This window comes from Lissotriton vulgaris, chromosome 11 (genome assembly GCF_964263255.1).
Source record: "Lissotriton vulgaris chromosome 11, aLisVul1.2, whole genome shotgun sequence".
In the NCBI taxonomy this organism is placed as follows: Eukaryota; Metazoa; Chordata; class Amphibia; order Caudata; family Salamandridae; genus Lissotriton; species Lissotriton vulgaris.
The window spans coordinates 969194633-969222109 of record NC_141699.1 but is presented as its reverse complement, the minus strand read 5'-3'; the positions used below and the strand labels follow the sequence as shown (position 1 = coordinate 969222109).

The window sequence follows — 27477 nt, the reverse complement described above, 5'->3', positions numbered from 1 at the left end:
GTATCTATCGAAGGACTAGAAAAATAAAGCATGGCTGTGGCTTTTAATTTAGTAAGTGAAGGGAGTGAAGTTCTTGAGCATTGGAGTGGGATGGGCTGTTTTTTTGTTGTTGTTTGGTGCTGCTTTGGTTCCACCATTTGGAGCATGTTACAATCACTGGATTCATATTGGGGCAGATCTAGCTGCACCCCCCTGCCACAACATGTTTGTCACAAAATATTGTTGCATTTATTGGTTCTGCAATAATATTCCCCAATGTGTCTTCTGTGGTAAAGAGCGCTTTGTATTGTAGGACTTGCTTTTGTTCAATATGTATTTGGGAGCCAAATAAAATTGCCAAGGTTTTGACGCTGGGGTAATGTATGAACATTACTGTAAGTACACCAGAGAGCGGGTTTTCCATGGCACCACGGCCAACTCTTAAACAAACTTTTACAAAAAAGAAAACGCTGCATCCAAATACAGTCTCCATTTTAGAAGAAATATTATCAACCCAAGCCTCAGATGTAAGGACTGAGCAACTGCCTCCTTCTTTACAACTTTAAACACTATATTATCTTGTTCATAAAGGATTCCCTTTTGATTAAAAACGCCCTTGGTATTACAACTTCCGGTATTTTTTGGACTGTGCTGACTTTTATTCGTCAGTGTGACGTTTTTCATTTTACACCCTTAATTACTGCACATGACTGTAAGTTAACATACATAAGGCTATACAGCACTGAGGCGTGGGGCTGTGAACTTGTGGGCTTACAGTAACAGAGCAGCTGTTATGTAAGAAGAAAGGATTTTCTAGCAAAGTAAATAGAACCTGGAGGTATATTTATTGAATTTTGAAGGTCTTAATGTGCACAAAGTTTGGGATGGAGATTATCACCATGGTGGCAGGTCACCCACAGAGATACGTGCACAAGTCGTTGGATCAGATACTTAAAACATTTTTTTAGCGCCTTTAATTTGCAACTGTTTCCCTCAAGCAACACAGATGTGGATTTTGTGTGGGGGAGTAGTGTAGCAGTGATGTACACATTTCCTTCCGACCTTTTGTATAATTCTCATGCATTCAATGTAAGGCTTCCCGGTCACCACGGCCTTTTCCAAGTGTTCTTTGTGTATATGTGACTCAGCTTTGTATCTCGTGCTCCAATCTCGTGCACTTTGCCCTCTTCTAGTGTCCTGTGTATGATCGCCTCGTGCCTTACAGCGTGTCTTGGCATGTTTACTTTAGATCTGGTTTGTGTTCGTAGAAGAGAGAATCACAAACGACCTTTGCTTCAAGCTACTGCGACCTGTGTGTCAGGGGCTCTTCATAAAGAAAACTTCTTTTTGGGATCGCCATGCCTGCTTTTTTTCTGAAGGATTTTATCCCTACAAAGGCATGTTGTGTAAATCATTATTTTTTTATAATTTTATTATTTTGTTAAGTCAAACATGATCATCAAAAGTACAGCCCAAACGGCAATTATATAAATAGCCAAGAGAATAACTATAGGTAAAACACAGTTATAAAATAACATACCCGGATGATACACTTCAAAAAAATATTAATATCATATTAGATTAGTAAATAACCGAAACTACAACAAAACATAACTGATTCATGCCAAGATACGTATTTGACCCACAATATTTCGACTATCATATCCTAAAATATTAATTCCCAGCATTTAGATTGGCCTGTGGATCCCAATTTAATGCTGCCCAGATTCGATCCAATCTTTTTATAGGTCGAACACCCCTGTCTTTAGCCAGCGCCTATTTCTACTCGTATATTTGCCGAATGACAGCCCACCACTCCGCTATCTTCAGGGGTAATGGGGAAACCCAAGCTTTGGTATAGCTGAGCCTGGCCGAAACAATTATTATGGACAGCATCTGTCTCAGACAAGGATCAAATTCCATTCTATAACCCAACATAATCTCCTTAGGCAGGAGTTGTATGTTATATCCAAGATAAGATGCTAAAAGTTGGGTCACACCTGCCCAGAATTCCTGCAAAAGGAGGATAGGCGGTGAGAATAGGCAAGATATCTGCTGCATAAAAACCACATTTAGGACACTTAGGGCCTGATTCCGATGCGGTTAGGATGGCCTCCTAACAGCATTTCCTCTGTCCGAATCAGATCAGAAACGTGTCTTTCCGACCGACTCGGAAAGTTTTCTGACGACCGAGTACGATGTGAGTTAGGCATTAGGAATATCCCAATGCGAACCCATTGGCATTTGAAATGACCGAGCCGTACAGAGCAGAATCGTACATCTCTATGGGGCGCATTTCAAAACGACCGAGTACGATGTATAGGCATTTATATAGCGCACTACTTACCCGGAGGGTCCCAAGGTGCTTCGACCGCTGCGAAACCCTTCCTGGCTTCCCTGAGAGATGGTCCCTTAATGGGTATCTCCAGGGTGAGACCAGGCATCCCCGGCGGTCTGGTGGGGCCGTTAGTGAAGATGAGGCAAGCTAATGCCCAGAGTTGCCGAGTGTGAACGCTGATCAGAGTGGGCACCGAGGCGTGAGAATTATCGAGTCCGCTGACCCTGGTCCAGAAACCTGCCGCGCCGGGAATCGAACCCTGGTCCCGGGCCGTCCTCTGCTCTCGGGTCTGCCGCCTCTAACCAGTGATTTGTAAAAAAGAAGAAGGAAACCCACACTTCATTTAAATTCACACCGTATTGATTTAAGATGCAAAAAGATAAACAAAGCTTAATATGTTTACCTTGGCGATTAGTTGCGCCGTTTTTATTTATCAATTTCTATCAAAAGTAGATATCACTCCAGTCAAGAGAAGTGTCAATGTCTTGAACGTACTGGCCATGGGCGTACAACAAGAAAAATCAAAAGTGTATAATAACACAACAATTTGACGCAAACATACAAAAGTGATTGAAAATGCATACAACTAATACATACTATACAAAATATACAAAACACATATGTAAATATTTCACAAGTCAGGGGAAATTGTCAACATATTTATCCATAACATTATTATGAAGTTATTGATTTTGACCAACAAGGAACCTATCAGTAGGTCTCCAAAGAACAAAACAAAACGACCTTTCGGTAGAGATGTTTAAGCAGGCTTAAAGTTCCTAGCAGTTTTAATTATTCATGAGAACTAAGGACTTAATCCTGTCCGCCTACGCGTTTCGAGTTTGGGAGATTTCTTCTCAAACTCTCCTCAGGGCCAACTCAATTCTTTCCCCGTATGTTAAACCTATTAATAAAAACACAAAAATGTGGACACTCATTATAAATTGCTCCCCTCAACCTGCTCTCGTTTTCTCTTATGTACAGTTTTTTATAAAAACAATAACATACCTCTGGGGGATAGAGGTGGTTCTGTTCATCCAAAAAACTCTTTGTAGAATTTTCTGTGCGTTTTTCTAAAAACCGGAAGAATTTATTGTAAAATGCCGGTATTGGACATGTGTTTAAAGTATACATAAACGGTAAACTTAAACCATTATGTTCCTACCTGGATTTATGGTACAAGATGGGCCAATGTTTTACTGCAAATTTTGATTTTTAAGAGGTATTCGGTTTCCACACGGTTCACTGCAAGTGAAATGGGCTCATTACTCGCTTGTTTCAGAGGAGTCATAATGGGCTTTTCGAGTGTTATAAAGTATAAGTAGATATTGACTTACTTTATTTTGTTCCGCTCGCCGTTTTTCAATGTAACATTAGTTCTCAAAGAGAGGGGAACCGGGTCTATTCCGACGGCTTTCCTGGAGCGCCCTCCAGTGTCGTATTTCTATTTAGAGAAACGCGGGCGGTAATTAGGGTCCGCGTTGAAAAATAAACAATGCGCGCGCTACATTATTTTAAACAAGCAGCACGGCGGGACTATTGAAGTCAATGTTGACCACAGAGTTTTCAAAAGAGGTACTACTTCTCAGTTTTCAGGGTCTAAAGCACTATGAAATACAGCGTGGCGGTTAGCTCGCTTATTGCCATGTGGTTGTCATACCTTTTCGCTTTGCAGTGTTCACCACTTCCTCATTCCTTCACACGGAGTTACAGGGATTCTGTTCCCTCGGTATCTCTAAGAGGGCGACTCCTCCTCTATTAGCCAATCAGCGGTGGGGAATTTTACATTGCCGTACTGCTGCATTATGGGACCTGATGTCCATTCGATAATGATATCTATTTATAGCCTAGAGAGCTCACTCATTGAGTTCAAGCCAGTGTTAATGGTGTCAAACCGAAGTATTAAATAAGCCTCTTTGCGCAACAGCGCCTTCTCGACATCAGGCGATCTGTGCTGCGGGTCTATTCCGGACAAGACTGTCCATGTAAAATCAGTTTCTTTGTGGTTTGCAGTAATGAAATGTTCAACCATTGGAGCATTTTGTACCTTTTTCTTTAGTCGAGAGCGATGTTGGGTTATCCTAACATTTACTTGCTGGCATGTTTTTCCTACATACAGTTTATTACAAGCGCACAAAATTCCATAGATCACATTTCTGCTTTTGCAGTTTGTGTGTAGGCTGTGTCTCCATTTTACGCCATTGTGGCAAAATTCATCTCCTTCTACAACATTATTGCAGGCTACACAAGTACCACATTTATGGTGACCTGTGATGGGTTTGAGGTTCCATTTGGAAATTAAATCACTTTTGGATTTTGGTAAAGAGCTATCTGCTCGGATGATTTGTTGGCCGATACTTGGGTTTTTCTTCATGGCAAACAGCGGTTTTTTCAAGGGGCAATCTAATCCCTCCAACAGATGCCAATTCCGCAGAATAATCTGTCGGAATTTGTTTGTATGAGCTCCGTACGTGCTGACACACACAAGCTTGTCCAACTCTTTTTTAGTTTTTATTTTGAGCAATTCTTCTCGGGGGGTAAAGCGTGCTCTTTTTTTAGAGTGCTTGAGGAGTTTTTGGGGGTAACCCCTTTTGTTCAACTCATCACAGAAGGTGTCCGCATGTACATTAAACTCATCCAGGTCAGAACAGTTACGTCTGATCCTGAGTAGTTGACCATAAGGAAGGTTCTGTTTCAGACCTTGCGGATGCGCGCTCTTATAATGTAAGATTGTGTTTTTATCTGTTGTTTTTTTGAACAAAGTAGTGGTGAACTTGCCCCCTTCGGTACCTACAGCCACATCGAGGAATGTCATTCGATGGTTACTGCAATCAATAGAGAATTTAATGTCCGGGTGTCTTGAGTTTAACCACTCATGGAAGGCCATGAGTTCAGTCTGGCTCCCCTGCCACAGGAGCCAGACGTCGTCAATATACCGTAGCCATTGTTTGATGTTTGCACCATAAGGGTTATTGTTATGAATGAATTTTTCCTCGTATTGTGACATGTAAAGTACCGCCATTTCCGGTGCATAGGGACAACCCATGGCTGTCCCCAACCTCTAACCAGTGAGCCACACTACTTCACTGATGCTGGAATTGGACAGCCTTTCCAAATCGTGCCATCCGAATCGACTTGACAGTCGGAATCAGACTTTGGGAGCCCGTAGCGGTCCCCCTGCACCCAGAGCCTTCTCAATCAGGCCCGTGGGGGTACCCATGAGTCTTGCCTTACCAGCTATGCACAGTATGACAGGCACCAGGGGATACCCGGCACAGGGTGCCCGACTTTCCCCAGCCACCCCTTTCTTCAATGGGAGCCTATGCATTCGGTCGGAACACAGGCTCCCATTGAAGTCAATGGGAGTACAACCGAATCGCATCTGGAAGCATCCGGATGCATCGTACTTGGTCGGTCGGACTCTCCCAATCCGAGTCGGTCGGAAACCATTCCCAAACCCATTCAGTCGGGAAGATTTCTAAATTGCATCAGAATCGGGCCCTTAGTTTTATCTGCCCCAGAGCTCCCACCCCACTTTGTGATTCTATCCCTCTCTGACTTCGTTCAGGAAAGCCTTCAAGACTAGGCTGTTATTTGAATAATGCTTCTGCTTTTTTCTCGGTTTGCTAGCGCCAAGACACCATTGGTAATCGTGCGCTGTATAAATGTATGAAGTAACATATCCGGCGTGTAGTACAACATACAAATTGGGGCCGATTATGATGTTGGACTTTCCAACAAGGAAAGCCTGTTGGAAAGTGACTTTGGGAACCTCTAACAGGGCACCCATTCCTCCACAGCCCCTAGTTGGGGAGGGGGGGATGCCACTGTTAATCCATGCATCTTGTGGCAGGCACCTCGAGGTGCCTGCCACGCGTTGCAGGGATTAACAGAATCTCCCATTGATCCATGGGAGCTTGTGCTACGGAAGGTTTACGGCCGCAACCCAAGTTGCCATGGAGAAATGGGAGTATGCGACAGCACCATGTGCGGTCGCATTGAATTGGTGGTGTCAGGACCACCGACCAGAGGTCGGTTGGACCTGATACCGTGGCGATGTCGAGTAGACGTGAGTCCGTCCAACATCGTAATCACTCCCATAGTCTTGAATTGTTGCAGTTTTAAATTTATAGAGTGTACCGAGCCATCAATAGTCTTTAGAGCACTACGAACTTCCTAGGCAGAGATTTCATCAGAAAGCAACTTGCTCCACTTAGCAGCAAGAGCTACACTATCATCAACACTATATTAGCAAAGCCCTTGATAGATTGTGCTAATTAGTGATTTCCTAGGCGCCTTTTGTAAACAAGAAAGTAAGTCAGAACCAACCAAGTCAGTTGTAAGCTTACATCTTGACATAAAGAAATCCCTTTTATACAGATATTTAAAGAAAAGGTGATGCTGGAAATCAAAGGAAGCCTGAAGCCCAGCAAATGTGCGAAGTCCTTTAAGGTCGTAGAGAAGCTCCATATTGTCAACTCCATATCTTAGCCAAGCTTTGCCCACGGAATCGTGGAAAATGGCCGGGAAAGCTGGGTTGTCCCACAGGGGCGTGTCCGCATGTATTAACGGAAAGAGTATTTAGTGGATATTTCCAGCAATATGCCAAAAATATCCCTAATAACCTTGAATCTAACACGTTTAAAATAATTAGGATTCCCAAGACTATAAATACAGCCTATAATCTGGCATTAATGTAAGCTGATCACTGAATATCGAAGGGGCTGAGTCACCTTGTGCTAGCAGATTACGAATGCAGCCCACGATTGCGGCCAAAAAATATTACTTCAAATCAGAGAACTGCATCCACCCTGCCCATTTGGATTTTGTTTAAATGTATAGTACGGCTACCCTGCCTGTAGCCTCAAATTTATGCTACCTATTGCACCTTCTAATTGTTTGAAAAATTAGTTTGGAACCTGAAAGGGAATTGCCTAAAGCAGGTATAGAAATTTTGGTAGGACATTCATTTTGATAATATTGCATCAACCTATAATACTAATAGGAAGCCTATTCAAAATCTGTAATTTATTAATAACTGAAAGTAAAAGGGCTTCATAGTTCAATTGACAATTTTTACCACGAGTGAAGGGGGGTATCCTGTGCTTGATGCAGCGACTTGTTACAGAGTACCTTGTAGCACAGTCCCACCATGAAAACAACTTGAAAAGAAGGATGCAATAGGGAGAATGCAGAAATCAATATATAGCATTCTATAGGAGATCTGCCTGCTCCCTGCCAAAGGAATATGAGTAAGCAGCAGCTGTGGATGCGAGCAAGTGGCATTTGAAGGTTCTAGTTTTATGTTAGATATGGGTGGTGTAAAATGTACGTTATGAATGCTTTACACGATGTACAAAGAATGGTGTAGAAGGTGATTTGGTTTTTCTGGTGTAGGTGGTGGTATATTGTGTACCTGGTGGTATAGAGTACCTGGGGTATATCTGCTGGTGTAAAGTGATGATGTAGGTCCAGGGTGTAGGGAGTGGTGTAGGTGGTGGCATAGTTGTGCTCTCATCAAAGCCAAAATATCTACCAACCCAGCTGATCCTGAAGAAAAGAACATTGTGGCAGGTTTACAACAAAATGCATTGTGGCCTGAGGAACATCACCAGACGCTTTTTTGGCAAAAAAAATTGAACAGTGCTAGAACTTTATAATCTACTGTTTACTACCACTGTAATAGTTTCTCCCTGTGGTACTCAAGCACCACTACCCCACAACTAAAAAGAACATTTCTAGCTCTCAAGGGGAAGAAAGCCACATCGAGAAAAATATTTCTACCTGGTTATCTGGTATGTGTAAACCTTTGTTCTCTAAACAGTGATTTATTTGTGATGAAATATATACAATTCAGGCCTTGAGTGTAGAGAAGATAAATCTCTCATTATAAGGCAGCACCATATTTGGAGGTAGTCTGACAGGGACACTAACTCACTGAAACAAGGTGACACAAGGGTCTACTTATCAAACTCCTTTTACTCTTTTGCACCCTCTTCTCCGTCGTTCTTGCCTTTTTGCTCTGTCTCTATGCAATTTTCATAAGCTGGCACATGGTGAAAAATTGTCCATATTCCTTGGTTTGTGCTGAATGCCAGTCCCTCTTAATCACTTACCCGACAGGCTCATTTTTGCAAAAAAGGAATCATGATTCATTTACTAGGTGAGAAAACGTTTATCTTTGTCGGGTCTGTGTCTTATACGTTTATTTTCCCGGAGTACTCACCCTGGTCATCTGAAAGCTCATGATTTAAATGTAATGCTTTAGTGCTGCTTGACTACTTGAGAGCTATGGCCAGAATATGAAAATTGGCCAGGTGGTACTACTTAGCACCCAGATGATATTTAAATCTAGTTTACATTTTTTGTGGGGTGATTTAAGGCAGCAACAATCAATGTTCATAATGTTTCTAGTATTAAATAGTCACTCACGGTCAGAAAGGCTGGCAGTATCTGTTGTTGCCGTCATTGAGGCATAGTATTTTGCCATTTGTCTCTCTCTTAACCTACAAAACAGAAACATAAAGCAGACTAAAGTCAGAAAAAATACTTTGATAGATATGAGCATACTACTAGGAGCATATTCTATATCAGGAGTTTTAATGTAAGATCTGAACGTTCCTTTTAATATAGCCTTATAGTCCACTGCCACGGGCTACACTGGTTGTTAAAGGCCCTGAAACAGAGTTATACACACAAGCCACAGGCAAGGGCCTATTCTGAGGAGGAAGAATTTTAACAATCAGTATGGCTAAAGTAAGAAGTCCTTGAATAATCGACCCACCTACATGCACACCTGAATGTTGGAGCAGAAGACCTATATTAGCCATTATTGACCGAGGCACTTAATTATTATCAAGAAGCTCCCAACATTCTAATGTTTTAATGTAGCAACTACTATAGCCTTATAGCCCGCCGTAGCGGGCTAAACCGGCTATTGAAGGCCTGCTGCAGCGTTAAAGGCCAAAGCCGAAGGCGAGGGACTTTAACAAGGCAGCGGGACTTTAATCGCCGGTATAGCCCCGCTACGAAGGGCTAAAAGGCTATTAGAACATTCTGCCACTAGAGGGCAGAATGGTCTAACAAATAATACAAAGCCTTCAGGGAGGGCGAGGGGATTGAAATCCCCTCAGGTTCCCTGAAGCCTTTGTTCACAGCCTGAGCTGTGAACAAAGAAACATTGGAATGTTGGAGCTAGGGGTTTATACCGGCCATTATAAGCTCGAGGCACTCCATTGTTTATAATGGAGCTACCAACATTCCAATGTTCTAATGGCCATTAAAAGCCCCTCCAGCATTAAAGGCCCGAGTCGAAGGCGAGGGTCTTTAAAAAGGAAGCGGGCCTTTATTAGCCAGTAGAGCTTGCTAAGGCGGGCTCTAAGGCTAGTAGAACATTCTTTCTCTAGAGGGCAGAATGTTCTAATCTGTAAAACAAAGGCCTCACAGGCCCGAGGGGGTTGAAATCCCCTCTGGCTCCGTGAGGCCTTTGTTCACAGCTGTTGCTGTGGACAAACAATGGAATGTTGATGCTCTGGGTTTTTACCGGCCATTAGAAGCCTGGAGAACTCCATTGTTTTCGATGGAGTGTTCAACATAACAATGTTAAAAAATGATTTAGATCCACTAAAAATATTTTATAAATTCCATCTAATGTCACATTTGGCAGTATATATAGCCATCCATTTAATGATGTTTGTTCAGAGAAAATAATTTTAATTGATATTTCCTTTATCAATTTTAATAATTAGGTTGATGATGGCGAGCTTCATTTATATTTTTTCACTCAATTGTATTTGAATATTTGGTAAGAGGGGAAGAAAAAGGGAGAAAGAGGGGTGAAAGAGGATGACAGATTGGTGCAAGGGGGGACAGAAGGGAGGACAGTGAAGGGAAAGGGATAAGACTAGGAGGGAGACCTTTAAAGTCAAAACAAGCATTGGAAAGCCAATAGGCATGGATTACAAATGAAAATGCCAGGCAGAGCTATTGGGTTGGCAGTGTTTGTTTGTTTTGGTGCAAATTTCTGTTTTAATGGAGCCTCAAAGGCAAAACGAGCCAAACTTTAATATGGCTTCTGCATGCCACCCATGCTGCAACATCATGTGCCAAGAATAAAAGACAAAGGATTCATCTTCTCGTGTGGAGAAGCGTGGCTCAAGTGGTTGGAGCGGCAGACCCTGATGCAGAGGTCTGGCCCGGACCAGGGTTCAATTCCTCGCCTTGGCGGGTCTTGGGCTCAAATTTCCCCGGACCTGACAATTCTCGCCTCGGCGCCTATTCCAATCATGCAGTCCCACTCTGCAACTCTGGGCAATAGCTTGCTTAATCTCCACGACGGCCCCTCACAGCGGGATGCCTGGCTTTCACCTTTGGGATGCCCAGTAATGGGTTATCTAACAGGGGAATACCAGGACGGGTTCCCTAAGCAAGCGCTTAGAAACCGGTCAGTGATACAGCGCTATATAAATGAATCTACATTTACATCTTTGATGTAGAACAGGAGAATGAGATAGCCATCCAGTGGATGAACCGCACAATGTGAAACTAGAAAACTTCGGCTCAATCCCGGCATCAAATGCTTGATCAAATTGTGTGTTCCAAGGCAACTGTTTTACTTCACCCAGCCTCCTTTTTCATTATCACATGCCAGCACAGTCAAATGCCCGAGTTTGGGATGTGCATTTACATATTGTATTTGATTCACTAGACTATATTGTTGCTTCACATATAATGATATTCTAGGCTTCATAACAATGTTGGGAGTATTATATAGTGCAAACATAGCCTGAGGGAACTGGAGTACATTACGAGAAAAGCAACCTAGTTACAGGTTATTTTTGGACGCAAGGGGATTTTTTCAGAATCACATGATGCTGAACTCAGGTGGGTCTCGTGCCTGCTTTTTCCAGTTTTATATAAAACAAATTCGACTAGAAGGTATTGGAGCACTTTCAATGAGCACCAACTATATTACACATGGTCACATTCATTTTTTTTATTTAGGTACAGGAAAAATAAAGGCCATGTTGATCATTATTTCACAAAACGCAGAATGACACCTTGGTACGCTGCACTGTGTGAAAGGGAGAGGTAACGAATGCACCACATCTATTAAGATATGGCGCATTCCTGGTCTCTGCCTGCGCTGGCACACTAAGTGCTGCCTAGCCCCAATGCAGACCCCCTTGCGACATGTTGCAAGGGTGCCCGCGTTGCACACAGGATTGTTTTTGTGTAATAAGGGACACCTTCCTGCACAAAACAATCCTGAGTCTTCTTCCGCTTTATATGTAAATGTAAATGTAAATGTATTTGAGCTTATATAGCGCACAGCTACCCGCAGTGGGTTTCCCGGCGCTTGCTTAGGGAACCCGTCCTGGTATTCCCCTGTGAGATAACCCCGGCAGGGTATCCACAAGGTGAAAGCCAGGCATCCCGCCACGAGGGGCCGTTGTGGAGATTAAGCAAGCTATTGCCCAGAGTCGCAGAGTGTGAACCTGTGAGTCGAGAAGGCACCGGAGCGAGAATTATCGAGTCCGTGGAATTTTTAGCCCAAGACCCGCCGAGGCGGGGAATTGAACCCTGGTCCAGGGCAGATCTCAGCTTCCGGGTCTGCCGCCTCTAACCCCTGAGCCACACTTCTCCACAATATGTGTGTTGCAGAATGCAGCATATGTAGAAAGAGGGAAACAGAGGGGAAAATTAAGATATTTTTTATTGTTATGGCTCCCCTGGGAAGACGTAGCATGTTGACGCATCCCTAAGTTTATCAGTTTTTGTAAATCTGAGAATGTGCCAAAATCCATGGGAGGATGCGTGGGAACGCCCATGCTGCACCCATGGAACGCCCTCCAGGAGCGCAACAACACAAGGCAAAGACTTGCGCTGCCTTTCGTTACTCCTATTTTACCAAGCCACACAGGGCCACGCAAGGTGACGTTGCGCGACTCAGTAAATATCATTCTATATTTTGCATCGTGCTTGCGTTACCATGTGTGGCGTAAGGGAGATGCATACTTTGATAAATATACCCTTAAGGGGTTTGCCAAGAGTCACCGGATGTTGAGCTGATGCAGAGGCTAAAACCTGGTTCCCCAGTGTCAAAGTCGGCAGCTCTAGTCATAGCGCCACATCCTGTTCCCCCGTTTCCAGGGTTGGCAGCTTTAGGCCACATCTTTCCCTCTTGCCTCTTAAATTTCTTATGGCATAGTCCTTGAAGTGTTCGGGTGGCAGAATGTCCCTCCCTGCAGTGATATAATGTGAAGTATGAGGGTGAAATACAACCACAGGATAAATACACCTTTTTGAACATTGAAGAGACATTGATATTATTACAGATGTTTGTTGAATGATTTACAAGCCAAATATTTTCAATACTCGGCTTGTGCACGGGGTCGTAGTGCCTAGCTAGATCCTTGGCTCAATTCTTCCCCTTAATTTGTTGGCTCGCCCTCCTCTAAAATGGAGGTCTGTAATAGGCCATGGCCGGGTTCTAAGCAACAATGTTACATCTAATAAGAAACTATGTACTGGAAAAAACTGATATCGGTGCAAACACAGAAATCAATGGCAAACATCTTACTAAAAGGGTACACAACACAGTTATACGCATTTAATACAATTTCTGTACTCCTCACGTAGCAGAGACATATTTAACATGGAAATCAAGTGACATTAAGCAACAACACCACACACTGCCTTTGTTGGGGACAGAGGAAATGATCTCTGTGCTCTCCTCTCTGCCCATGAGTGGCTGCGATGCTGCTGTCAGGGGTGTGAAGAATGGGGCGAAAGCAAGCCACTGCTGCTCTGTCAACTTCTCTTGCTTGCACTGGGGCCAGGCTGTCACTTATATAACACTCAGGTTCAGTAACCAATAAAAACGAGTAGCAGATGTGGCCTAGGGTCCACAGCTGCCATCTTTGACACTGGAAAATCAGGTTGGAATCCAAGCCTCGACTCAACATCCTGTAGTTCTGGGGAAACCATTTAATAAGGTGAAACAGTTCAAATCACGCTCTAACACCCCTTAGCAAAGTCACGCGTGCTATATAAAACTACCCAAAAAAATAAAGAAAAAGCTGACACGCAACTTGGATGATGGAGATATCAACATGAAAGTGAGGCAGTGGAGTATGATGGGGATTGTAGTCCCTACAGTCCTGATATTGCCAGCACCAAAGTGCCCATGAAAGGAAAAGTGAAAGGCACATTCCAGCATGTTAGACGAACCCTGCATGTCTCCTCCACAGTGGCCATATCAGGCGGGGGAAAGCATCCATGAGCCAATAGGAGTTCACTCTACCAGCACTCTATGAAGAAATGCACTACTTCCACCTGATCAAAGGCTGTACTGAAAACCAATACATGGGCTGAGCTAAAGTCTCAAACCCTTCTCAGCAGTGATTCCTCGGGTTTTCTTTTTCTGGGGATCACATAAGGTCCGATGACAGCTAAACTGTCCAGACAGAACTAAACAGACAGAAGACAAGACACTTAAATTTATATGGTCACTTGGTGAACGTCAAGTCCAAGTCCTAGCCAATGCTTAATATCTCTGAATCAAGGAGTGACCATAACAGACAGATTTAAGGCTTTACTAACAAAAAAGAAATGTTAAATGATAGTGATAACGTTCGATTTGAAAACATATTGTGTGGGGGACATCCTGAACGGGAAACAACCTTTACTTCGCGGTCAAAACACTGCAGTACCATCACAACGCAGATTTTACAGCGCAAGTCATTACCACGACTTACACTGGAGGGCGTTCTAGACTAAGGAATAGTGTGATTTACTATTCCAACACCTTCCCTACTGTACGTAGGCTGTAGTTGGAATAGTAAATCTTACTATTACTAAGTCCAGCACACTACAGCGCAAGTCGTGGTACCGACTTGCGTTGTAAAAGCTACGTTGTGACGTACCGCATTATGATGTACCGCGTGGTAACGTCATACATCCTCCTGAACACACATGAGTTAAAGAGAGAATTGTATAATTTATAGCCAGACACTCCACCAGAAGATGCATGTCGCAATGATGACACTGATTGAATCACCTTAGAAGACATTCCAAATAATTATTGTCCTGTATGGAAAATTCTACACAATCTGCTTTATCAAACTCATTGCATTCATCCCAGTAAATAGGTCCTCATCTATACTTATCCATTCATCTTTAACTACTCCACTCATACATGTTGCTGTGGTTTGAGAGACTTAGTTTCAAACTGTCATTAATTGAAACGTACATCGAACTATGTTTTTCATTACTTAAACAAAAGATTAAATAACCAATAAGAAAGCATTTCAAGGATTGTGATTAAGTGGTATAGTCATCGTGCCAAAAGCAGTGGCGAGCAATTAAAAAAAAAAATACAACATAAAACATAACTAAAAATGTGCTAAAGAATAAAGATTAACATTTTAGAGACATTGAGGGATTCCTGTAAATTCAAATCATTATTTATTTCACCCTGGTTTTAAATTGATTTTGAAGCTAAATATTTCTACAGCCTCAAGTTATCTGTTCAAGCTTTTAAAACTTTGTGGAGTGCATGTTGCGTCTGCGTGCTAAGCGTTTATGATGTCTAAGTATAGTCGGGGGTACCAACCACACAGCGAACAAGACATTACACAAACGGAAAGAGTAAGATTGTAGCCAATGACCAGCTGAGATGCCAATACCTGCAGCTCAAGCATTGTCTGACTGCCTAGAAGCAGCTGTTTTCAGAAAAGTTGTTCACAGATGGAGGTTTAACCCATATATTACTGATATAGGGTGTGAGAGGCTGGCCTGGCATATGATGTCCACTAATGTAAGTGGGCACCTTGCACCAGTCCAGACAACCGTTATTGTGATTTAAGAGGTCTAAGACAACCTTAGAAAGCTATTCAAGTTGTAGCTGTGGAGATCAGCCTTCAGACTTAGTCTTCAAGGAGTTTAAAGCAGCTTGTTTTACCAGAATGCTATTTATAGTAAAGAATAAATGAAAAAGAAGTATGTATAAAATATGTATTTATTATATACCACTCTCTAGTACATTACAGTACCTCCTACACGGAGATAGACACAGAGCACAATACTTAAGCAAAGAAATCACAGTAAATAGCCCTAATACACAGTGTCCTCCGAGGGAGACCAAACCAAATTAAAGATTAGGGACCCTTCCAGTGCACCCTGAATAAACCCTGTGGAAGACAGAAGGTTAGGGAGCCACCCCACCCGTGGATAGCGTGGTATCCAAGTTACCCATCTCAGGGGAGCAGGGTGCATAGGTGTGAAGTGGCATTGAAAACCGCATTCGAACCAAATGGGGGACTTCAGGAAAGTGCAGCTGCTGGAAGAGGAGAAAATGTCTGGAGAAGTCCAAACGTGGATTCTTGAAGAGGAGTACCTGAAAGCAGAGGGGACAGTGTCTATGTCACTCGAGAGTGACCAGGAGACTTGGAAGACGGATGCCGTCTGGTGTCAGGTGCTTCAGGAAGGATGGCGGTGACCTTGACTCAGCAGCTGAGAAGACCAGGCGATGCTGAGGATGACCAGAACCTGGATACGAGCTGTCCGACAAAGGATGTTGAGTGCTGAGGGGTCGGTGTCCGGCGGGAGTATCAGCAAGCCTTGGGAAATGCAACCCATGCAGGAAATCAAGAAGGTGCACGGTTATGACCAGCAAGGTCCAGGAGACCACAAGCAGAGGAGTCAGGGCTGGCCCTGAGAAATCAGGGGAGCCCAAGGAAAACAAAGGTGACCCTCAATCGGACCCATAGGCCTGAGGCACAGGGATTGTGAGAGGACCTTGAGCAGCTCCCCAAAAGGAGCAGGCCACCGTGCCCATGAGGCAATATAGCTGAAGATCTTGGTGGAAGAAGTTGCGGGAGGCTAGGGATAGTTGGAGGCCAATGCACTTGTCGCAAAGTTACCAACAAGCATATGCACTTGCAAATGTATGTGGTGCGCAGGGGTTTGGTTAATGCAGCCCCTACAAGGGATTCTGACCTCAGACATGGTGAGAGTGCAGCTCAGGCCTCGCAAGATGTAGATAACCACCACCTGTGTTAAACCCTACGGGTTACACAGGAGCTCGGGCTCAGCAGACTGGTCAATAGACTTGAGGTGCCTATGAATGTAGGGGAGTGAATCCTTCCCTCCAAGGGAGAATACTTCGGTTGTCCTTGATGCTTCACAGGCTATGGAAGGTTCCTGTATGATGCACAGGCACAGATGATGCAGCAGACTGGAAGGGAGACTAAGTCAGGCCCAAACGAAGTCCAGAGTGCCCAGACGGTAGAAGTGCAGTAGTTTCAGTTCTGAATCTTATCCCACGATGAACCTAAAGGCCTTCATCCAGGTAAGCCTTTAAGTACCCTAGCGAAAGGGTTGAGAAGATTGAGGGGAGGGTCTGGACAGGGGGGAGTTTTCTCCCATGTCCTTTATCCAGTCTCATGCCAGAGCAGGAGCCAATGGTTCCCAGGACTGGTTTGACCGGGACTATGCACAGGGACACCAAATGTGCCCTTCATGCAGACTTTCAGGCGCTAGCAAGCGCACTCACCCATCCCTAATACACTAAATCCTTTCTGGGAGGTGGTCACACCTCCTGTGACAGGATGCCTATTGGTCTATCTTCCCCTGCTCGAGCTTGGCTCAGCAGCAGGAGGGCAGAAATGTGTCTCAGTCCGGAAGCAATCATTTTCGGCTGTCCTGGACTAGAAGGCTGGTACCGGTACCTCTGAGAGCCTAACGGAGGGCTCTTCCAGTGCTTGGAATCATACCTCCCACACCTTCTATGGTGTAGGGGTATGATTCCAACATGTTTGATACCAACCATGATGCGATTTGTTGCAGATGTTTTCGAGATGGTCATCGTGCAATTGTGCAGTGCCCCTCTATATAGCAGATGGTTGCTTCTCTGACAACCGGGGAGAATGGACTTTATAGGGTGCAGGGGTGTCCTGCCTATGCAGGGGCACCCTCTCACCTATAACCTACTTACACAGGCTGAAATGGCAGGCCTGTAGTTCAATTTTAATGGTCTCTCATGAGTGGCATAATGCCTGCTTCAGCCCATGGGAGACCTCTGGGGTACCTATGCCCTGGGTACATGGGTACCATATACTAGGGACTGACAAGGATGATCCAGTATCCAATCTGGGGTGCATCTAGTTACTGAACACAACAGTTTAGGGAGAAAGCAGATAGACTGGGGTCCTGATTAGCAGGATCCCAGTCAGATTAGTCAACAAAAACAGCATCACATCAAGCAAAAATGTTGGGGTAACCATAAGAAGCAGATCCTACTTTCCTACATAGGGGTACTGATGGTCCTCTAGATTGCTCCTCCCATCTTGGGTGGGCAGTAACTTGCCATATTGCAATTATGTGAAAGACACTGTCCTCTTCAGTAGGACAGCAGTCAGTCTGCACAGTATGTTCACCGTTCTAGGATGTTACTGTCTGGTAAATATGCTACAATTAACACTAATAAAAGGAAAATATACATTTTTGGTAGAAAGATAGTAAAAAATGTTGATTTCTAGATTATGCAAAACTAGAAAATGTTCTGGCATATACGAATATGGGTATGTGTTAAGAGCAAGGGAGAGGGTGTTGCCTTCATCATATGGCTACTTTTAAAACAAAAAGTCACAGACAGCCTTAAATTGCGATTTTTTTGCAATATAGAATACTCATCCCTGGTGCCTATGTTAATCAACTTCCACTTGTTTTCTGAAACCAAACACTTGTAAGAGTGGCTGTTGCAAAATGAGTGCCCATATTAAATTGTGGAGTTTGCGCATTCCCTGGTAGACTTGCATGTTGCTCTGATATTGTTTAGTGTTGCACACATAGGATGCTTTCTGTTGGAATGTCCCGGGTCCTGATTTGAATAAAATTCCACCTGTTAAAACAAGGGTAACTTGGCAAGACAAGCTATGCAAATCTTGGCTAAAAAATGAGAGCAACTCAATCCTTGAAACATCTGCTACGGCTGGAGCTTAATAACTCCAGACAGCCGCATGTTTGGCCTTGAAAGACACCTTCAGAAGAACCATTGTCTAATATCCAATTCACTGAGCTGTGACAGCATCTCCAGTTTAAAAAACTGGAGTATCTGAAGCTAAAACTATATCTTGGGAGGAGGTTTTGTAACAATGTCTCACAGGAAACACTTCTGGATGATTTCGGCATCTTATATTGCTGTCCAATCACAGCCTTACTTGTCACTTCCTATTCCAGGTTTGGGTTCCCTTTGCTCCCCGTTTGGGAATTCCAGGGGCAAGAGCCCTTATGCCATCGCCTGCGCGAATACAATATTACAATCCTTGAACATTTAATTTACTCATGCCCCCATTGAATGTTGTAAGATCATGTCTATTAAAACTTGGTGGAAAAACTTGGCAAGATGCAGTAATTTATGTATAAAAGACACCTGCCTTCAAACGCAAACGCTCTGGTGGCTGCAGATTTGCTGTTCTTGCATCTCGCCTTTGGAACAGCTTCCCCTTTGAGATCAGATCATGCCCGGATCTCATGTCTTTTAGGAAAGCCTTAAAAACATGGCTTTTTAAACAAGCGTATCACTGATCGCCATTCCCCTCTCGCCTTCAGGATTCGGTTTCTGTCTACTCTAGCACCAGGAAACCAACCGGTGGCAGTGCGCTCAATAAATACTTTTTAACATTAACATTAACATTAACTGTGGTATTTGGCCCCTAGGCCCTCATACTAATGAAATGAATTGACGCAGACACAGGCATTGTAGTTAGTTAACTGGCCCTGAGCACGTGCGCTCAGACCTTTTTATTTAGCAGGGTCATATGACTGATGACGCCTTAGTGGGTGGGTATTCAGTGTGTGTTCCAACATACTGCAACACTAGAATGTATCCCTCCGATACTTCAAGGTCCAAGCAAAATGACATCCAAACCTGTGGGAGAGAATACAAAATTGCAAACCAAACATAACCCGATGTAGGTGACTTCCACATAGTCTCTTCACTGCTGGTCATCTGCCGGCGAGGGTGTCCTTCCAGCCGGGACCATTAGTTCTCCTTGGTACAATGTTCAGGTGCACTGTGGATATGCTCCTTTTGTACTTGCACCGTGGAAGTGTGCTTTACAGTTCCTTTCTTCCGACACCGCAGTCAGTGAAAGTGTAGAAAGTGTAGATGGAATGATGGTGGATCATTGATGTGCTGCTGTCCACTGTATAATCCTGGTTGAGGTGTTTTCTCCAACTGGTGGCTGTCTCCAACAGGATCTGAAGTTGCAGGATATCTTTCTCACGGATACTCCTATCTCGTGGGTGTAACGTCTCACTGGACGACCCGGAGGCCCTTTGCTGCCACGCTTCAACTGGACCAGTGGGCTGCCGCTTTGTCGCTCTAATCGCGTTGGAGGAGTCGCTACGGGTCCCTTCTCCGTGTCCGAAGCTCCACCTGAAAAAGGTGTTGTTGGCACTTGTTCTGTCGCATGCTACCGTTGTTCTCCCTGGATCTCCAGAGCAAGCTTCAAACGTCCATCTCTCGTTTTGAGACCCGCTGCCACCAGTGTCCCTGAGGCCTCTGCTCCTTCGATAGCCACGGTCCTGTGTCCATTCCATCCCAGAGGTGGTTGTTACCAATGGACCGGCCTGCTCGCCTCTGTCATTCCCGGGTGACCTTCAGGTTTGCACGTAGATGTGTACTCCCAGTGGTGCTGATGCTTTCCAGGTACTGTGTTCGGATGTCCATGCATCTTTTTACTTTCCCCATCGGGCGTTCCCCTTCTGGTGTGTGTTGTGTTGGTCTGTCACGCACACCTCTTTTCTTTTCTCTTTTTCTCTCTTCTTCCTTCGTCATGGCGTCATGCCTCTCAGGATTGGCCTTCTCTTCCTACCTTCAAGACTCGGTCTGGTCTGCTATCTTGTTGGTCTTCCCTCACCAGGCGTCTCCGTGTAGCGTGCACTCTACCCGGGTCTCCCTGGTCTTGTCCTCCCCTAGGACACAATCTTCACATCCATCTGTGACCGGACCTGTCGTTGCGGCCTTCTCTCGCTTGATTACTTATGACTTTTAGTTGATGTTGTTAGACTGCGCTTCAGTCATCTTCCTGGTCCGCTTTGTGGATATCTCCTCCGTTGTTCTCTTCACAGATGTCTCCTCCGTTCTTCTTCTCAGATGTCTTTGTCAGATCTCTTCGCTCGCTGACTTCTTGCAGGTCAGCCTCATCCTTGCGACCAAACTGGCAGGTTTGCTTCTTCCTCCTTGCGACCAACTGGGTGGTTGGCTTCTTCCTTGCGACCAACTGGGTGGTCGGCTTCTTCCTCCTTGTGACCAACTGGGTGGTCCGCTTCTTCCTTGCGACCAACTGGGTGGTCGGCTTCGTCCTCTTTGTGACCAGTTGGGCGGTCGGCTTCTTCTTCCTTGCGACCAACTGGGTGGTCGGCTTCTTCCTCGCGACTAACTTGGTGGTCGGCTTCTGGTGGTCTGCACAACCATTCTGTCGTCTCTCCACAGTTGCAGTGCTTTGGAGGGCTTCAGACTGCGCTCTCCTGTCTCTTGAGTGACGCTGCTTTGGGCGGTTGTCTTGTAGTCTTCTGTTCATTGAGCAGTAGCCGCTGTCATTGTGTTGCTGCGCACTTGTTGGTGTTGGGTTCCTGAATCACTCTTCTGTTTCTAGTGGTGTAATGTAATGTAATAAGGTGCTTATATAGCGCTCTATCGCCCAACGGGTATCCTGGCGCTTAACAAAAAGAGAGAGTCCCCACCAGAAGTTAATAGGGGCAGCCGAGGTGTGATACAGAAAGGGAGAAAAAGAGAGAATATCAGAAGGAAAAATTACTCCAGCCTAGGGAATAAAAAAGTTTTCAACTTTTTCCTGAAATCCATAAGACTTTGGACCTGACGTAGTTCCAAAGGGAGAGTGTTCCATAGCTGAGAAGCAACGGCAGAGAAGGATCTGTCACCGGTTCTGGACCGCCTGAACCTGACTACATTCATCAGAAATGCAGAAGCAGAACAAAGGTTTCTAGTTGGAGAATACCAGCTGAATATTCTTTGCAGGTTCTTAAGGCCCATTCCATGAGCTTCCCTAAAGACAGTGCATAGAGCTTTGAATTGAATTCGCTGGTGGCAGATCTCGCAAGGCTAATGTGGTTGAGGTCCCTCGCTGCCTATTTAAAGCGAGTTTCGCTGCAATGGCTTGTATTCTGTCCGGCTTCCCGATAAGGGTGTTAGGCGCACCCAGATATAGAGAGTTGCAGTAATCAAGTCTGCTGACATTTACGCATCTCACAACCTGCGTTCTAGCAGAGTTAGGCAAAAAAGGGAGGATCTTTCTCAGCACTCAGATTAGCGAGAAGCAAGTGCCAACCGTTTTGTTAACCTGAGAATTCAGTTGGAGGTCCTGATCCACCATCACCCCCAGATTGCGTACTTTGCTAGAATGGGTAATAGGTGCTCCAGTAGGGGAAAACTGACAGATGGGTAAAACAGGCTGAACAGATCTTCTGGAAGAACACAGGACCACTTCCATTTCAGAGCTGTTAAATTGTAACCAGTTTTTCTTAAGCCACTTCGTGGTGCTAGTCATACACTTGTGAAATCTTTCCAGGGAAATGGAATCATTCCCTTCCAAGGAAAACACGAGCTGGGTGTCATCCGCATAGTTCACCACCTCTACTCCAAAGGATCTGATAAGTGGAATGAGAGGCTGCAAATAGATGTTAAAGAGCACAGACTAATCCTTGAGCCCTACGAGACCCCCTGTCGTAAGGAAGACTTGTTAGCGAAGAACGGCTGAAGGCACACTGTCTGTGTCCTGTCTGCTAGATAAGAACAAAGCCAGTTAAGGGCGCGACCAGTCACACCCTGGTCTTTAAGTCTCTACAGCAGTATACCGTGGTTTACAGTGTCAAAAGCCGCTGACATGTCCAACAGCACCAAGATCACTGACTGGCCACTGTCCGCCCACATCCTCATATCATCAAGCACGGTAACAAGTGCTGTTTCAGTACCGTGCTTGGGCCGAAAACCAAATTGCATCTCGTCAAGGAGCGAATACTCCTCAAGATACTGGGATAGAGACTTACTGACGATGCGTTCCAGAATTTTAAAAAGGTTTTTTTGCAGTAAAGAAATTGGCCGATAGTTGGCCACACACCCGGGGTCAAGGGTTTTTTTTTCTTTAGAAGAGGGGTCACAACTGCTTCGTTCCAGTTTTTAGGGACCTCCCCCGTACTCACAGATAGACCATAGAGCTGTCGTACATAGGGAAAGAGCTCTGCCCTGTATTCCTTCCAGATTCTGTGGGGAAGGGGATCCAGGGGGGACCCAGGGGTGATACCCTGGCTAAGGTATCAAATGTTTCCTCGTCCAGAATGCGAAAGCAATCCAGAGTATGCTGGCTGTTTTTTAAAATGATAGGGTTGCTGGGCTTAGAGTCTGGTGATGGCAGAAAACACTGCTCAGCATTGGACAACTGAGAATCAGGTTTTTTCACCACTGTTGGTGGATCAAAATCCCCAACTATCTTGTCGATTTTATCCTCCAGATAGGAAGCTAACTCATCGCATAAAGCTTGAGTAACTGGAATTTTGTTATTAGCACAGTCAGGTTTATACAGACTCTTTACTAAGCTGAATATAGCTTTGGTGCTATTAGCTGCTAGAAGAATGGTACTAGCAAAATACTCGGCTTTAGTGTTCGCTATAGTGTTTTTGTACAGATTAAGTTGATTCTTAAAAGCATTTTTATCTGAATCACTATATCCCTTTCTCAAGGCTTTTTCAGCCACTTTACAACCCATTCGGAGTGCTCGCAATTCCTCGTTAAACCAGGGGGCTGAGGGGTTCTCTCTCTTTATTAGCTTCTTTGCAGGAATATGCTTATCAAGCCGGTCTTGGATCTGTGGAATTGTTAATTCCAGTCCACCGACCTACTGGGGTCCAGGCTGTCTAAGTCATTCCAATGCAAGGGATTTTTAAGCTTACTCAATGTGGCCCATTCTCTGCCCAGCCGATATTGCCTCTGATGATAAATTTTACAACACACATTAGGCAGAGTAAGCCTAAAATTTACCAGACTATGATCAGTCCAGCACAGTGGTAGAACATCTGTGATTGTAGCCATGTTGGAATTAGAAAACAGTAGATCTAATATATGTCCACCCTGGTGTGTAGGTTGCAACAGCAGCTGGGGCATATCGAAGCTTGCGCAAGCTTCCGACAATTCCTTTAACGCTGTGTCCAGCGAGCCATCAGCCCACAAGTTGAAATCACCCTGGATGAGCAATTTAGAGTGTGTCAAGGCCAGGTTAAACACCACATAAATCAGGGCAGAGCACTTACAGTTAGGTCCTCCTGGGATTCTGTAACAGAGCATACTGGTTAATAGATAACCGTGAGCTTCCCTTAAGGAAAACCCCAGGAGTTCGAACCCTTCTGGCTCATCTACTTCAAGAGGGGTGAAGGCCCATTTATCTTTGAAGATTACTCCCAACCCTCCTCCTCTCCCTGATATACGGGGTTTGTGAAAAAGCAAGTCCTAGTTCAACTAGAGAATCCGTGTGGGTCCAGGTTTCTGAGATAAAAAGTAAGTCCAGGTCGTGACATTCCAGCAGGATGTGTATTTCCTGAAAATGTTTAACTAGAGAGCTGGCCTTCACAAGACCGCACATTACCTCAATCAGCGAGCCATCAGTACGCAAGGCCTGGTCACCCTACCTCCCATCCTTAACCCCTACCTCGGACTTCTGCCCACCAAGCCTCATAAGTTGGTCCTTGGAGTAGCAAACACTAGCAGGGCGTGGGGGCTGGGAGAGAGGTCCGGCAGCACGACTGTGCACGGTCGGTGCACGGACAGGCGCAGACGGGCTTGCCTCTGGCGCGCGCTTTTGTCGCGCCCGCTGCACGCTTGCATGGGTCTCCCTTTTGAAGAGCGAAAGGATCGTTATTGCGCTAGAATGCTAGAGCACCAACCAAAATGGCGCTCACCCAGTGTCTCAACAGGAAGTGAGGGAAAAAAGACACACCCTCTAGAGCGTCTACAGAGATCGAGCACATTCAAGACAATGGCAGGTAAATTTTAAAAGCAGCATAAAAAACGATTCCCTACAACAGTTCCCCCAAGGTAGTGCAAATAGCAAAATAAGATCAGTAAGTAAAAAAGAAAAAATCTTTTTTTTTATTTTTTATTTCTGTAATTTTTTATTGAAAAATAAAGCATATTTACATGGTACAGGGTGAATCACATGGGGGATAAAGTAAAGAAAGAAGCACCGGGGGGGGGGGGTCAAGCAATGTCCCGATTGCCAGATTGGCTTACATTAGTTTAGCTCTTGATAGTCCATTATTCAGTTTGTTACATTTTCTTCTCGCCCGACTTGCACGTTTCCATTTTCCCCCTTGCCCCTTTGCAACCTGTCTGGTTATCTTCCGTCCCCCTGGTGGTGTGAAGAGATAGAGTATAAGAAGAAGAGAGGTGTAGGAGTAGAGAGAGACATAGGCGCTTTATGTTGTTGAGTAGGATGCTTGTCTGATTATGCAGTGTTGCCTGGTCTGGGTGTTTAGGGTGGCTTATGAGAGGACAGATAGTTGTCTAGTGATTGCCATATCTCGCTCTTTTTCCCTGAGTTCGTTTGGCTGTTGGTTGTTATGGTGTCGGCTCCTCTTAGGAAAATGACCCAGTTGAACCAGGCTTTAAAAGTGGCTTTTGCCGTATCCTTCCAGTTGTTCAACACCGTTTTGACCGCTGCTGTAAGCAGGAGGTCAATCAGGTCTCTGTCATTCTCGGATGTTATTGATGGGTCGGTGTATCCCAGAATTAGGTGGTGAAAGTCCATTGACAGTGTGGCTCCTGTTACGTCATTGATTAGAGTGTTTATGGAGTTCCAGAACTTCCTTGTTTTGGTGCAGTGGAAAAGGAGGTGTGCCAGGTCTCCTTTCTGCATGTCGCAGTTCCAGCAGGAGTCGGTCTCTCTAATACCCATGGCTGCTAGACGTGCTGGGGTCCAGTAGGCCCTGTGTACTAACCAGAACTTTGTCTGATCGAGGGTCGTTGTCACCTTCCTCCTTGATGTGGAGGACCATAGATCTGCCCTTTCCTTCTCGCTTAGCTCTCTCCCTGCCGCTTCTTCCCATTGGCTTAGAGTTTTGTTATTTACTTTGGAGGATTTGGGGATCATGGCTTTGTATATGTGTGCTACCTGGTGTCCTGTGATGTTCAGGCTGTTAGCGTATTGTGTTATTGATGGGGTGAGCATGTTTATATTGGCTTTGGCTATTGCTACTCTTATTTTAAGGAAGTTGTAGAGCTCTATGGTGTCGAACTTGTATTGTTGTCTGAGCTTGTCAAACGTGGTTTGAGTCCCTTCCTCCTGTAGCTGGCTCACCGTTGTTATGCCGTGTCGGTACCACGTGTGCATATCCAGTGATTTATCCCTATATTTGATTCTAGGGTTGTGCCAGAGCGACTCTAGCTGAGTTTGTCTGACGCTAATGTCTAGTAGTTTGTCTAATTTTAGTAGGGCCAGTCGTGTGTTCCTAAGGATTGCGTTCTGTTTGATCGCGGGGTGCTTTGTCGCTGTGAGTAGTGCCACGGGTTCCATTCCCCCTAGTAGTCTCCTCTCTAGGGAGAGCCAGGCTGGGGTGTAGTCGCCCTTTGGTGATATCCAGTGTAGCCCCTGCGCTGCCAAGCAGGCTGTTTGGAATGTTCTAAAGTTTGTTATGTTCAGCCCTCCTAGAGCCTTGGGGAGTCTGAGTTTCTGAAGGCTGATTCTAGGTTTCTTCCCTCTCCATAGAAACGTGTTCAGTATTTTGTCAAGTTTTTTATGGAAGTCTGGTGTGTTGGTAAGTGGTAGCATGTTGAGCGTGTAATTTACCATAGGGGTGACCATCATTTTGATGGTCTCAACCCTTCCCCACCATGTAGTGAATCTTGGTGACCAACCCTCGGGTCTCTCCTTTATTTTGTGTAGGATTGCTTGTTCGTTCTGGTCTGCTGTGTTCCGCAAGTCTTTCTCGAACAGGAGGCCCAGGTATTTAATTGCTTTCTTTTGCCACGTTAGGCCCGAGGTGCCTAGTACAGTCTTGTTGGTGAGTATGTTCAGTGGTTTGCATTCAGATTTCTCTCTATTAAGTTTGTATCCTGACACTTGCGCATACTGATCTATGGTGTCCATTAGTGCTTCAATGGATCTTTCAGGGTCCTCTGTTACAATGAGGACATCGTCCGCATACGCAGCTAATTTGAAGGATTCCCCCTCTATAGGAATGCCTCTGATGTCTGTGTTTGAACGTATCATGTTCAGTAGGGGTTCAATAGCTAGTAGGAAGAGGGCTGGAGAAAGCGGGCAACCCTGCCTCGTTCCTCTTTTGAGATCTAGTGTATCTGATGTGCCTCCATTCACTACCACTTGGGCTTTCGGATCATTGCACAGTGCCATTACCATCTTCCTATAGTGCTGGCCTAGTCCGAATTTTTGCATACATTGGTCCAAGTAGGGCCATGACACTCTATCGAATGCTTTTTCTGCATCAAGGGCGATCATGACCGCCGCATTGTTGCTCTTGGACGCGTGGTTGATTACGTGGCATAGCAATCTGGTATTGTCCTGGGACATCCTGTTCTTCAGGTATCCCACCTGCGAGCAGTGTATGAGGGATGGAAGGTATGTGTTGAGCCTGGTAGCTAGGATCTTGGCGTATATTTTACAGTCAACATTGATAAGTGAGATTGGCCTGTAGTTTTTCGGGTCTTGTGTGTCTTTGCCTTCTTTCGGGATCACTATAATGTTAGCTTCAGCCATCAACGGCGTCATGCGGCCTTTGTTTACACAGCTCGCAAAGACTGATGTCAATACTGGCCTGAGTGTTGTGATGTAGTGTTTGTAGAAATTGGCTGTAAACCCGTCCGGTCCAGGGGCTTTTTTATCTTTAAGGCTTTTGACCGCCCTCTCTATCTCATCTCCAGTTATTTCTGAGTCTAGCATTTCCTTCTGTGTTCCTGACAATGTTGGAGTTGTGATGCTCTCCAATAGCTCCTTCCCCCCATCTGCCTTTAGTGTTTCGTCTTTTTTGTATAGCTGTGCGTAAACTCTTTGAAAGTGTCCAGTATCTCTTTGTTCGATGTGTGTGATTTGTTCGTGCTGTCCTTGACTGCAGTTATTGTGTGCTGC

General features: G+C 44.8%; 1 protein-coding gene across 1 annotated transcript in view; it reads right to left on the bottom strand.

Annotated features, from left to right (window-relative positions):
- The window catches only part of ERICH6 (glutamate rich 6), a 305679-nt gene that overhangs the window by 84386 nt on the left and 193816 nt on the right, over positions 1–27477 (bottom strand). Inside the window, exon 8 of the mRNA XM_086944146.1 lies at positions 8750–8823. Within this exon, the coding sequence (XP_086800272.1) occupies positions 8750–8823 (74 nt within the window). The remainder of the gene's footprint in view (positions 1–8749; positions 8824–27477) is intronic.